Source organism: Pseudochaenichthys georgianus, chromosome 15 (genome assembly GCF_902827115.2).
Source record: "Pseudochaenichthys georgianus chromosome 15, fPseGeo1.2, whole genome shotgun sequence".
NCBI classification, from domain to species: Eukaryota; Metazoa; Chordata; class Actinopteri; order Perciformes; family Channichthyidae; genus Pseudochaenichthys; species Pseudochaenichthys georgianus.
In genome coordinates, this window is record NC_047517.1 from 24,349,739 (window position 1) to 24,364,753 (window position 15,015).

At 43.3% G+C, this 15,015-nt stretch overlaps 1 protein-coding gene across 1 annotated transcript in view; it reads right to left on the bottom strand.

The window, feature by feature from the left end:
- The window catches only part of abcf1 (ATP-binding cassette, sub-family F (GCN20), member 1), a 62,171-nt gene that overhangs the window by 7,656 nt on the left and 39,500 nt on the right, over positions 1-15,015 (bottom strand). The window contains exons 18-21 of the mRNA XM_034100480.2: positions 5,630-5,804; positions 4,985-5,056; positions 3,538-3,608; positions 3,428-3,460 (exon numbers count right to left, since the gene is read on the bottom strand). Coding sequence (XP_033956371.1) covers positions 3,428-3,460; positions 3,538-3,608; positions 4,985-5,056; positions 5,630-5,804 — 351 coding nt within the window. The remainder of the gene's footprint in view (positions 1-3,427; positions 3,461-3,537; positions 3,609-4,984; positions 5,057-5,629; positions 5,805-15,015) is intronic.

A 15,015-nucleotide genomic window follows, 5' to 3' on the forward strand; every position in this document is an offset into this window, starting at 1 on the left:
TCAGAGCTCCAGCTCTCCTCGTGTCTCTTTGAGTCCTGTCTCCATCAGAGCTCCATCTCTCCTCGTGTCTCTTTGAGTCCTGACTCCATCAGAGCTCCTGCTCTCCTCGTGTCTCTCTGAGTCCTGACTCCATCAAAGCTCAAGCTCTCCTCGTGTCTCTCTGAGTCCTGACTCCATCAAAGCTCCAGCTCTCCTCGTGTCTCTCTGAGTCCTGACTCCATCAGAGCTCCTGCTCTCCTGGTGTCTCTCTGAGTCCTGACTCCATCAAAGCTCCAGCTCTCCTCGTGTCTCTCTGAGTCCTGACTCCATCAGAGCTCCAGCTCTCCTCGTGTCTCTTTGAGTCCTGACTCCATCAGAGCTCCAGCTCTCCTCGTGTCTCTCCGAGTCCTGACTCCATCAAAGCTCCAGCTCTCCTCGTGTCTCTCTGAGTCTTGACTCCATCAGAGCTCCAGCTCTCCTCGTGTCTCTGAGTCCTGACTCCATCAGAGCTCCTCGTGTCCTCGTGTCTCTGAGTCCTGACTCCATCAGAGCTCCAGCTCTCCTCGTGTCTCTCTGAGTCCTGACTCCATCAAAGCTCCAGCTCTCCTCGTGTCTCTTTGAGTCCTGACTCCATCAAAGCTGCAGCTGTCCTCGTGTCTCTTTGAGTCCTGACTCCATCAAAGCTGCAGCTCTCCTCGTGTCTCTGAGTCCTGACTCCATCAAAGCTGCAGCTCTCCTCGTGTCTCTTTTAGTCCTGACTCCATCAGAGCTCCAGCTCTCCTCGTGTCTCTTTGAGTGCTGACTCCATCAAAGCTGCAGCTCTCCTCGTCTCTCTGAGTCCTGACTCCATCAAAGCTCCTGCTCTCCTCGTGTCTCTTTGAGTCCTGACTCCATCAAAGCTCCAGCTCTCCTCGTATCTCTCTGAGTCCTGACTCCATCAAAGCTCCAGCTGTCCTCGTGTCTCTTTGAGTCCTGTCTCCATCAGAGCTCCAGCTCTCCTCGTGTCTCTTTGAGTCCTGTCTCCATCAGTGCTCCAGCTCTCCTCGTGTCTCTTTGAGTCCTGACTCCATCAAAGCTCCAGCTCTCCTCGTGTCTCTTTGAGTCCTGTCTCCATCAGAGCTCCTGCTCTCCTCGTGTCTCTCTGAGTCCTGACTCTATCAGAGCTCCTGCTCTCCTGGTGTCTCTCTGAGTCCTGACTCCATCAAAGTTCCAGCTCTCCTCGTGTCTGAGTCCTGACTCCATCAGAGCTCCAGCTCTCCTCGTGTCTCTTTGAGTCCTGACTCCATCAAAGCTCCAGCTCTCCTCGTGTCTCTCTAAGTCCTGACTCCATCAGAGCTCCAGCTCTCCTGGTGTCTCTCTGAGTCCTGACTCCATCAAAGCTCCAGCTCTCCTCGTGTCTCTTTGAGTCTTGACTCCATCAGAGTTCCAGCTCTCCTCGTGTCTCTCTGAGTCCTGACTCCATCAAAGCTCCAGCTCTCCTCGTGTCTCTCTGAGTCCTGACTCCATCAAAGCTCCAGCTCTCCTCGTGTCTCTGAGTCCTGACTCCATCAGAGCTCCAGCTCTCCTCGTGTCTCTGAGTCCTGACTCCATCAGAGCTCCTGCTCTCCTCGTGTCTCTGAGTCCTGACTCCATCAAAGCTCCAGCTCTTCTCGTGTCTCTCTGAGTCCTGACTCCATCAGAGCTCCTCGTGTCTCTGAGTCCTGCCTCCATCAGAGCTCCTCGTGTCCTCGTGTCTCTTTGAGTCCTGCCTCCATCAGAGCTCCTCGTGTCCTCGTGTCTCTGAGTCCTGACTCCATCAAAGCTCCAGCTCTCCTCGTGTCTCTTTGAGTCCTGACTCCATCAGAGCTGCAGCTCTCCTCGTGTCTCTCTGAGTCCTGACTCCATCAGAGTTCCAGCTCTCCTCGTGTCTCTGAGTCCTGACTCCATCAGAGCTACAGCTCTCTTCGTGTCTCTGAGTCCTGACTCCATCAGAGCTCCTGCTCTCCTCGTGTCTCTCTGAGTCCTGACTCCATCAGAGCTCCTGCTCTCCTCGTGTCTCTGAGTCCTGACTCCATCAGAGCTCCTCGTGTCTCTGAGTCCTGACTCCATCAGAGCACCTCGTGTCTCTGAGTCCTGACTCCATCAGAGCACCTCGTGTCTCTGAGTCCTGACTCCATCAGAGCACCTCGTGTCTCTGAGTCCTGACTCCATCAGAGCTCCTCGTGTCTCTGAGTCCTGACTCCATCAGAGCACCTCGTGTCTCTGAGTCCTGACTCCATCAGAGCACCTCGTGTCTCTGAGTCCTGACTCCATCAGAGCACCTCGTGTCTCTGAGTCCTGACTCCATCAAAGCTCCAGCTCTCCTCGTGTCTCTTTGAGTCCTGACTCCATCAGAGCTGCAGCTCTCCTCGTGTCTCTCTGAGTCCTGACTCCATCAGAGTTCCAGCTCTCCTCGTGTCTCTGAGTCCTGACTCCATCAGAGCTCCAGCTCTCCTCGTGTCTCTTTGAGTCCTGACTCCATCAGAGTTCCAGCTCTCCTCGTGTCTCTTTGAGTCCTGACTCCATCAAAGTTCCATCTCTCCTCGTGTCTCTTTGAGTCCTGACTCCATCAGAGCTCCAGCTCTCCTCGTGTCTCTTTGAGTCCTGACTCCATCAAAGCTCCAGCTCTCCTCGTGTCTCTTTGAGTCCTGACTCCATCAGAGCTCCAGCTCTCCTCGTGTCTCTCCAGCTCTCCTCGTGTCTCTCTGAGTCCTGACTCCATCAGAGCTGCAGCTCTCCTCGTGTCTCTCTGAGTCCTGACTCCCATTGCTTCAGAAGTTTCCCCCACACTTACAGTTACATTAAAAAAAGGCGTAACCGGATCACCGTTACATTGTTCAAAATGGGGATTACTAGCAGGATAACAATGTTACAATACCTTTTAAGATAAAATAAAAAGGTCCATATTATAGGTAGATGCCTGCGCTTTCCTTTTGGTTTTCATTTAGGCTACTTTCATTCTCTTTATTAAACATTCTTTCTTTACCCACTATAGGTGAACAGCTGCTTTATAAAACTAAAATATTGTGTTTGATTTGAATTCATGTGTTAAACTAAAACAGCATTTGTAAACTAAACTATTTTGCAGGCCTCGCCTATAATTTGCAAAGACACTTTTCTGATCCTAAATATCTTGGTTTCTTCTTTACTAAGGTCACATAGTTCACATCTTACACTAAAGTAAAACCCTTGATTTCTCTTACTTTGCGTGGAATTTTGATATCGAGGTAATCCTAAATTACCGCAAATGAATCAGGTTGGATTACTTTTATATTGTGATCGATGTATCGATCACAATATAAAAGCCACATCGAGAGGGACGCTTATTGTCTAGTAATATTAACGGAACATATTTAAAGTTACCCTGCCAACCCTGATGAGCAGATTGCCAACAGTTTACAGAGTCAGAGATCAACAGGAAGTTACTCACCAAGCGATGGTTCTTCCTCATCTCTCCTTTGGTCTGAAACACAGATCATCCGTTAGCTCAGGAGCACAGATATCTCAGTAATATTCAAATGTCAGCGTCTCTCCACTTACAGGCTGCAGCTTCCCAGTGAGCAGCAGCAGCAGGGTACTCTTCCCCACACCATTGGGTCCCACTATACAGACTGATGGGAGCAGAAGAAATGGAAGTGAAGTATCAGCACCCTGAACACACCACAGCAAGAGGACACTGGAAGATTAACTCGTCTATGATGGTGAAGATTTTGCTTCTCTGCCATAATCTCCACATTAAGAAAATACTAACCTACTTTCATGTTTAATTATGTTAAAATGCACTTTTTTTATTTCTATTGTAGACGTCCTTCACATGTTTTGGTGTTCTTAACCCTTAAATTGGCAATCACATTTAAATATTTACTTGATTACTATTTGCTACATTATTACGCTATTATTACACCAATATTACACCCATGTAACGCCAATATTATACCCATAATATACTGTTATTATACTATATTATGCCCACATTACACCGCTATTACACCTAGGCCTGTCGCGATAATCGATACATTGACTTATCGCACGATAAATAAAAATGGACTCGATAACTTTTCTGAACTCGATTAATTGCCGTTTACATAAGGATGTGACCAGCATTTTAGCTAGGGGCGCTGTGGCTGCCGGCCACACGCGCTGTGAGGGGCGGGGCTGACACACAGCCAGGTCAGGACCTTTATATATACAGTCTATGGTCAGGACACTCCGCGTGCAGCAGCCAAATTAATAATATAGCGACAAGCGGGAGACTTACTCGCGGGGAATTTAAAGTGAAATGGAATTGGATACAAAACCTAACTACACATCTCGATTCTCCGGTGTGGCAGTATTTTGGATTCAAGCCAAATCAACGAGGCGAACCTACGGCCTTCAATGAGCCGGGCGGTGTGTCGCACTTGTTTAAAAAAGGTAGCGACAAAAGCAGGCAATACCACGCATTTTAAACTGCACCTAAAACACAGCCACCCCATTCCGTGTTCCCAGCTGGTTGCAGACACGGCAGCTGGAGATGGAGAGCCCCCACCTTCCCGAAAGTTTACAATCAACGATGCATTTGCCCGAGAGAGAGAGAGAGAGAGAGAGAGAGAGAGAGCTTTTTTTTTATATATATTATTTTATTTATTATATATAATTTATATATTTGAATATTATTTCACATTTCATTTGCAATGTTCAATAAAAAGTTCTGTTTGAAAGGATGTACTTGAATTATTATACATTTACAACGGTGCTGACAATATTATCGTTTATCGCAATAATTTCCAGAAAAATGTATCATCCAACTAAATTAATTATGGTGACAGGCCTAATTACACCCATGTTAAACTGTTATTTCACCTATATTACATGTTATTAGAACCATATTTCACCCAAGTAACACCAACATTACACTGTTATTACACCCATTTCACTCAAATCACTGTATCCCCAAGGACCCAGAAAGCATTTAAAGGTTAACCATTAAATAAAGCAGGAAACTTACTCCTGGACTCCATGTCGATTCCAAAGTCCACATTTTTGAAGAGAGGCTTATTTTCATAGCCGAAGTCAACACCTGTAAAGAGGAAAGAGCATGGAGTCAGAATGTTGAACACAGCCAAGCTTTGAGATGATAAATGTATACATGCATAGAGAATAAAGATGAACAGAGACTGTGCTCTCACTTTTCATGTCAACACACAAAGCAAATAAAAGATTTGAGAAAGGCCTTAGTGCAGCTTAAACAAAATCTATTTTACTAAATTGGTTTCTGTGTCTTTGCCGTGGACAGACATATTTCTCGGGGCCGTGTTAATGTTGTTCTGACGGCTCAACCTACGGCGCTCAGCTGACACTGTGGAGACTGAATAAGCAACTCCGCATCAGATACAATTTGGAGTTGGGAAACATGCTTCCCAGGGAGGTGATCAGAAGTTTACAAGAAAACCTCGCAACACAGGATACTGCAGCATGCAGTTCAGATCGTCACACTGTGAATCATTTGAAAGCTACAGCAGATCGCCCTTATTCAGAGTTCTAATTCTTCATAACAACAAATTGCTTTAAGATTTTTCCATCATTATTTATTAGAAATGTTCAATAGGGTCACTGCGACGCCTGGTTGTGAGCATCGAGTTCCAATTCTTACAGTGAAGTCCCAGGATGGGTGGAGAGAGGGGCGGGGGGTTGGGGAAAGTGAACTTGACGGTGTACTCTTTGGGCCTCTTCAGCAGCTCCGTGGCGTCCTGGCTCTCCTCCTCCTGAGGGCCCTTCTTCTTGCCCTTCTGCTGCTTCCTGGTCAACGCCTCCTTCGTTTGCTTCTCCTGAGAGGAGACACAAGACAGAACAGAAGGGTTAATCACTGCGGCCAACTGAGGATGGCAAAGTGTGACGCCATATCCTATAACTCCAGAGTTTTATGCTGTACGTTTGCCGTCGTAAAGCTTATAGTCTAGTTTCCAGCACTGTGCAGTGGCGGTTCTACGGGGTGGCACGGGGTGGCTGCTGCCACCTCAGAAAAATGCCTTGCCACCCTAGTTGGCAGCTTTGTTTTGAAAGAAAAGTTGTGGCTCATCGGACATTTATGAGAGAAAATCTCTAATGTCCGAGTGCAAGTGAATGCAGCACAAGACGCGAGCCAACCCCTCCCCCGGCCCTGGCGCGAGCGTGGAAATATGATTGGCGGCGATTTCATTTGAACGGGGGGACAGCGCAAAACGAGAAGCATTTCGGATCCAAGTAGACGGAAGGAATGAGGTATTTGCGGTCAGTGGCGGCGCTAGGGTATGGCTGGGGTAGGCTACAGCCATACCAAGAAATGGCTTAGCCCCACCATGAAAAATGATGTTATGGTAAGCAAAATAAAGTCCGCCAACTCACGGAGTAAATTGCACAGACAGCCGTTAGTAAGATTGATTTCAGTAGCCACTTGTCTAGAAATACCGAAACGGTTTTGAAAACTTTTGTCACGTAGTGATCGTCTTCTCAATAGAACATCTTTGATAATGCCTTCTGGTCAATCAGAATCACGATAACGGCGTGGTGTTGTTGCAGGAAGTCCCGACGGAGAATACTTTTGATGTTGTACATCTCTATATACATCGATACTACATTACGTGTTGATAGAAATCAACACGTAATGAAATAAGACCCCACGGTTTGATGATTGATGTGTGGGCTGTCTTTCATTTTGACACACAGAACAATGGGGGCTATCCTCCCTTATCCACAATGTAAAGTCATTCACAGCCTCTTCCCTCTTCTCTCTGTGAGGAGCAGCAGGTTCAGCTTTCAGAACAAAGTAACACAAAACTAAAATGGGATTCATTTTTTTTAAAATATGTCGTGTAGTAATAGATGTATTTATTTGTCTTCTCAAGAGAGTACCAGAATGTGTATTTTATGTTAGTATTTCAAAAAATCTCCTGGGGGAGAATCCCCCCAGACCCCCCTGCAGGGGTTGGGTTTTCAGCGTGTTAACTCTTTCACCTGTGGGGAAATTGTAGGATTGGCTCCAGGTCGCCCTTTTTATTTACTACAAGACAAATGTGCCTTTTTATTTCATACAGTTCCATTTGGATTGAGACAGGGAAATAATCTAAACCTCACGTGTGGCGTTTTACTGTCAAGGGGAGCGTGTATGTAATCACATTGCAATTACACTGAACTGTTCCTTTGATTCTTTTGATATATGATAGTAATGACTTGTCTTTCAAATTTGAAGGAGGGTCTGCAAGCATCTTGAGGAACATTCATCATTAACTCCTCCAAAAAATATAGTTTATATAATAATAACACTGAATATGTGAATCATAACAGTGATTGGCAGCTGATAGGAATAAAATGATTGTTAATAGTGTCATATTAATTCAGACAAACATCGATGAGACAGTTAAATAATGTATTTATTGCAGCAGTCTGCATACATTTGGTTCTCCTGCTGGTCTAAGAGTGAAACCAACTCATTCAGTTATTGTTCAGTTAAAATTCATTAAATGATGTCTGCCACCTTATATATTTAGGGCCTGAGCACGTAGTGCAAAGACCTATTGAAATCGTCAGTATTATTATTCTTCTGTTACCGGTTCTGCACTTTCGACCTGTTTTTGAGGGGGTTACGACACTATTCATGTAGCGACATTTGGCAACGCCGCCAGGACCGGTGAAAATGTTAACATTCTGGATTCGATGGGAGAACATTTTTCAACTTGCTCTCTAGCGCCACCTGTGTAAATTCAGTGTTTCGAAGCATTTACAAAGTCGCAGCGTAAGTCTGACGGACCTGAAATTTTGCACACTTATCCGGGTGGAGCAGCTCTACATATTATCCTCTCATATCCCGAAGCTCCGCCTACTTTGATTTTTTTTAAATTAGCATAATGTGAAAAACATTGAAATATTAACTTAAATTCCAATTTCTTGATTTTCCAAACCAAACTTAGTGCACAGCATCAGTGGAGGGGCAGACACATTACCGTACAAAATGAGCACGAGGTGTGGAAAAATGTGGCCGACATCAATCAAAACGTATTAGCAAAAGGGTGTGGCCTACACATAAATGCTCACAATTCATCCAAAATGTATCCAAATATCACAGATTTCGGTGGATAGCTTCAGTGTGTCTTGGGGAATAGGCACAACAAACAATGTTCATTTCGAACAATAGGGGGCGCCAAAAACACAACTAATTTATATCTCAAGAACCGATGGACTAAAACAAAATATATTGTCATACACATACTGGCAGGGTGAGTATAAACTGAGATTTAAAGGGTCGCAACTAATGAAAAATGTGGGCGTGTCCTATTCAGTTTTTTCTCGAAATCGAAGGGTTAAAAAATGTACCGAGCCATAAGTAGGGGAGAAAATGAGTTACGGCCTTTACATTCGGAACGCATGTCACAGCCCACAACCTTTTCCAGACTGTATAAAAAAATCTGACGTTTTAGCAAATATGTCTCAGTAGCGCCCCCTATTGTGCGGTAGTCAAATATAGTTTCTTCGAACTACCCGAAACTTGGCAGAGATTCCTCATGGAAATGCGGACATATTTCAAAATGGCTTCCATTATCTCAGCCCCCCATGAAGTCGGCCATTTTGAAATATGTCGATTTTAAGCGCATTTTCGCATACTTGTCCTAGGAAAATGATCGAAAAAATTTCAAACCAGGACAAGATCAGCCCATATCCAATGTGATGCTAAATTGCGAATGAATAGTCGACTGCTCAAACGGGGAGCTCGTAAGCTAACGGAACATGTACCAATTTTGACGATTTAAATGGCACTAAATCGCTAAAATGACTTTCGGACGCAAAACTTGGAACACACGTCACAACCCACGTCTTTTTCCAGACTGTACAAAAAAAATGTACATTTTTGTACACCAGCTCAGTAGCGCCCCCTATTGTGCGATAGTCACATATAGTTTCTCCAAACTACCCCAATCTTGCCACAGACATTACTGATGGAATTGCGGACATATTTCAAAATAGCTTCCATTAGCCCCGCCCCCCAGAAAGTCGGCCATTTTGAAAAATCGGTGTTATTCATGCTTTTTAAGCGCTTTTTCGCAAACACCTCCTCGGGAAAAGATCGGGAAAATTCCAGTCCAGGACAAGTTAAGCCCATATCCAATATCATGTTAAATTGCGAATAAAATAGTTGCTAGCTCAATCGGGGCGAACGTAAGCTAACAGAGAATGTACCATTTTTGACGATATACATGTCTCAAATGACTCCAAACTACTCGCATATAGTTTTCCAGATATTCACGAAACGCTGTATACACATTACTATTATGATGGCACACAAATTTACCAGCAACAGCTCTGCTTATTAATTTCCCACATTAACCATAAACACCCAATACATATAAAACTCCTAAACAATGTATGGTGAAATGTTTTCCATCTTTGTTTTTCTATCTACGACTACAAACAGTATTTCCACTACAAGCACAACAGTAACACATCTTTCTATGCAATACAATAGAACAGTATGTGTTCACAGCCAATCCATGATTTAATGAGTATTTCCTTTGTGCCAAGAGCTGATTTAGTATATTGCATCAACGACCTTTTCAATTAAATTGACAATTCTTTTGTGTAATTCATAGTGTGTGAAACCAGGCAGAGTGAGTGACATGGTGTTCATTTCCACTATGCCAAAGCAGTTTACAGTTGCTGACGGTGTAAGGTAATATATATTGTCCTAAGTAATTGTATGTAGCTGTGTTCAAAGGAGTACACGTTACAAGGCCGTGCACGGGGAGCTGCCAGACCCAGATGTCCTCAAAGTCAGCGAGGTATACAAGGACCTCTCAGCAGACATCTCACCACGAAAAAAAAACGAATGGCTCACTACTCAACTCAATCTTGTGCACAGAGCCTATAGAACACATAATTTAAACCAGCAGGATGTAAACAGAGGAGAACAGCCGGTCTGATTTAGTGCCATGTGATTATCCTGTAATGAGTAACATACACAGTGTTGATCGACTATATAAACAGTTCATTTATTGTCTCGATACATGTGTTGTGTAAGACATTTGAATCAATTTGATACGTCAATATTAAATGTACCTTTATTTTGAAAAACTTTATTGTGAATGACAAACCGGATGTCACATTTCCGGTATAGGGAGAGACTTAATTCAGGTAGCTTGCCTTGGCTGTCTGTGTGCGCGGAGGTTTTGTCGTCAACAGACTCATTAAACTACCCACTTCTCGGTACATAGAAACCCTGCTCCACGGTCAAACGTGAGTAATATCGCAATTGGTGTGTTATACTGAAATGTGTTGACCTATACTTTATACTTTATTTATATATATGTATGCTTTTCATTGGAACACGCGGTGGGTGTGTGCAGTGCTAATGCTAATACCTAGCGCCACTTGTTTTGATGTACGTTTTTGTTGGTAACCTCGCTAGTTTGTATCTTTTAGTGTTGAGGTGGGCACCGTTAGATTCTGTGTCTCCTTGCGGTCATAAACAATGTGTTTGATGTGGAGCTAGGATAAGTAATAAGGGAGCTAGGAGTGATTTTCGGTGCAGTAATAGGTTAGCATTTTTCGCTCGGGGCTAATTCAGAGGCTCACTGTTAGCATTGTGTGTTTTTTGTGAAAGAATAAATGAAAAAGATCAGTTAAATTAGTTTTTTTCCCGTTCTATGGATATAAAATATTCATAGTTTATTAAATATTAAGCTTCCTTAGACGTTGTTTCCTGAAAATGACGCGATTACGAGTCCGTGGGGCCTAAGACGATAACAGAGTATGTTTTATTTTTATTTTTTATTTTTTTTCACAACAGTTGTATTTGGATGGAATAAATACCTATAGTGATAATACAAAGTAATAAAATGATTTTTACAGTGAAAACGTTCAAATGGAACTGATGGTTCCCAAATTACCCAGAGGTGAGGTGGACTTTGTTTTTCTAAACCTCTCTTAAAAAGGTCAAATTTCATTTGTTTTGCATCAATCTTGATACAGGGTACTTATTATATGTTATAGTTTGGATTCCTAAAGCTTTTAGTCTACTAAACTCATCATTCAAGGGTGGTTTTCACTATAAGTAATGGTTTTCTTTTAGGCGGACATTAGAATTTACATGTTTTTTCTATGTTCCATCTCAATTTACTTTAAAATAAAAACATCTCTATTGTACGGTGGCCCTGAAGTGCAAGAAACCACAGCATTTCACAAAACACAACAGAATTTCACAAAACACAACAGCATTTCACAAAACACAACACCATTTCACAAAACGCCACAGCATTTCACAAATCGCCACAGCATTTCAGAAAACACAACAGCATTCCCCAAACGCCGCAGCATTTCACAAAACACCACAGCATTTCACAAAACGCCACAGCATTTCACAAAACACCGCAGCATTTCACAAAACACTGCAGCATTTCACATTGGACGGAAAGGGTATTCCTTAGGGAGAACACTTATTGTTTGTGATATTGTTTGTGGACAGAGCCAGCCAGAGAAGCACTGCTGTGATTGGTTGTTTTTGCTGCCAATCAAGAAATGACTTCGTGATTGGACCAACACATCAGCCGTTAGCTGTTAGCACACACTCAGAGCTCACAGCTCCTCATATCTGTTCAGAAACTGGACAAAAGTTAAAGATATGCAAAACACAGACTGTCTATGTCATGGTGAATACAGTCGCTGCTTTATTTATGTTTGTATGATGTTGTTGTGAGTGTGGACGGAGCAGCTACAGGTTAGTTTAGCCTGATCGATCCGATAGGATTTACATGGAGATCCGGCTCGCCCCCTCTCCAGCGTCTTTTTTGAATCACAGGAGTAAACACAGAATTAATGCTTTATTAATTCATGGTTTTTAAGGGGCTTATCTCCATGTAAATACTATGGTAGACTACCCAGTTACTAAATCAGCCTACTATCACCTAAAGAACATACCTAGGATTAAAAGACTAATGTCACAGCAGGATTTGGAAAAACTTGTCCATGCCTTTATCTTCAGTAGACTCGACTACTGCAATGGTGTCTTCACAGGTCTCACTAAAAAATCTATTAGAAAGCTGCAGCTGATTCAGAACGCCGCTGCTCGAGTCCTCACTAACACTAAGAAAGTGGATCACATCACTCCTGTTCTGAAGTCTTTACACTGGCTTCCTGTGTGTCAAAGAATAGATTTCAAAATACTGCTGCTGGTTTATAAAGCACTGAATGGTTTAGGCCCAACAGTCAAGGGCAGAACGTCTGCACAACCCACTGCACCGCACGCCACGGTTAACCTGTTAAGCCGGCGGGGACCCTGTTTTTTTTTTTCACGACACTGTGTCTCAGAGCATCTTAATATTTAAAAACCTATTAATGTGTTATACCAGATTAAAGAGAAGAATCTCAGCTAACTGACGATAAGAACTATTTTTACCGAAACAAAACAAAAGTCTCACAAGAAGCGTTAGCATTAGCCCTTAGCTAAAACGGGCAGATGCTACTTCCGGTGCTAACTAGCAAAAACGACCTTTAAAACTTAATGTTTTCTGCACAAACTACATATCATCTGAAAGCTGATACTCCACAGATTATTTTTGTTATAAGTATCATCACTGTAGGACACAAACTCACTGAGCTATCAGCCAGAACAGAGAAGAAAAAAAAAAACAGTTTTCAAAACCATAACAATAAGTATGTCTTACCGTTGCTGTTTTGTGATCAAAGCTCTTGTTCAAGGGAATAAAAACGCTGCTTAAGGTTAATCCAATGTCTCTTAGTCACTTTAGAATTGTTCCTGATAATCTATCATTACATTCATGGCAGCAGAGTAGGTTTAAAGTGTCGCAGTCCCGAGCTAATGCTGTCTCACGTGCTGTTTACGCAAACCTCTCTCTACTTGACGTAAGTGTTTAGCGGGACTTACTAACTGTCACTCGATTCTATTGGCTCCAACGGTTCAGAAAAGGTGTCAATCACCCAAATCGACCAATGGGTTCCAAAGATATGATCCTGCGTAGTATAAACTACGCCCGCTCCATTACGCATTACGCAGCCAGAAGGGAGAGCTTCACCACCGAGGCGAGCAGGTGCTAGAGATGCTAGCTGACGATAAGGGGGCTTTGATCATACCAAATGACTCTTCGTCGGATGATGAAGATGTCCTCCAGCCAGACCTGGATCCGGGCAGTAGTGACTCGGATGTTGAACTTCCACCACGGGAAAGGTATGTAATCTCTCTGTTTTTATATATTACTTATGTGTTTGGTGGAACTGCGTCACAGTGCTAGCTTAGCCAAGAAGCTACAGGAATGATTAGGCAAAATGCTAAATAGTTTTACTTGTCTTTTTGGAGTTACATTTTCTAAATGAATGGCCAGTGAATGAATATACATGTGTTTACTTATTTATTTGGTGTAATATTTCATTTATAGTCCAATATTATCCTATAAGTATAAGCCAGTGAATTAATCTAATCTCTTTGTTTTTCCACATTTGTTAGATGCAGCAGGACAAAGCCACACACCCAGAAGACTGTCAGGGAGCAGCTTGCTGCAGAATTGTTGGAGTTTGCTGAAGGCCCTGCTGAAGGCCCTGCTTCTCCACCACCCCCTCCTCCACCACTCACATGCATGCCCGAGTATTGTGGGGAAGATGCAGTCCGGGACACGAACGTTTGAGAAATTACGAACGGCTCATTTCGGAGGACACGCGCACATCTGCTTGACGCCGGGACGACCAGCGACCCTCCCCTACAGGCGCTCGGACGCGAAGGCCCGCCCACAACTGCGTGCACGTCTGTGACCGCAGTTTTAATTATATTTAAGGCTTTACTGATGTGCCACAATAATGTCACCTATTGAGTTAAAATATCAATATTGTGGCTTTCCAAGTTAACATTGACATTAACATATGACTGCGATTAAATCAGCATATACTTCTGCCAGGGGATGCCATCCCTGATATTCTCCTGCCACCCCATGAATATTTTTCTAGATCCGCCCCTGGCACTGTGAACCTGGAAATGTTGAGTACCCCAAAGTTTTATGTTTGTAATGTATAGTAGGGTCCCCAGCGCATAGAAATTGCCGGATGATAACCTGCATATGTTTGGCAATTTGCACAATTCCCATTCAAAACATCCATAGTCCCATAAATCTTCAAAATCGACCCATAATGTATTAAAATCATCCCACAGTGTAAAAATGCGGCCACTTTCTGGTAAAAACTGACATTTTTTAAACTGAAACTGTCAGAAATGGACTCTGCATCCTCATAACCACCAAAACCACTCTTTATTTTTGAACTATTGTCCACATATGCTATAATGGTAATTAATGCTAATGTACTCAACTTGTGCTAATGGTCCAAATTGCCCAACATATGGAAGTTATCATCCGGCAGTTTCTATGTGCTGGGGACCCTACTATCAGGGCTCGAGCTTAAGGACGTCCCGTCGTCGAAAAAAATAGTGTCGTAATTTTGGGACGAATTTGGGACGAGAGTTATAATAAAAAATACCCTGCTAACTCTACTACAAACGGCGATGAAAATGAAACAGACAGCACGTTTTGTGTAGCACATTAAACCTCCTTTTCAACATAAACACACACGCACAAAACATTTAGAAACCCGCGAAATACACACATGTAGCTACAGCTGTGCCCGCAAATTCCTGGCCCGCAAATTCGCGGGTCTAGCTATGTACTACTGAGTGTGTGTATTTCGCGGGTTGAGTGATGAACAATGGCATCCCGTGGAGGAATTCTGAAATGTTTTACCGTTACATCACAAAAACACACAGCAGAACCAGACCCTGGAGCGCCGGCCTCTTTATTTACTTACTCCTCTTCATCCCCTATGGGTAGTAAGTAGGGATGTCCCGATCACGTTTTTTTGCTACCGATCCGATTCCGATCATTTGATTTTGACAATCTGCCGATACCGATTTTTCCCGATCCGATCTTTATGCAATGCATTAAGAGAAAAAAAAGGTAACAGATAACGGCTGGTCATCCAACGCGATGAATTCAAGCTATCTTGGCTGTTTTTTGG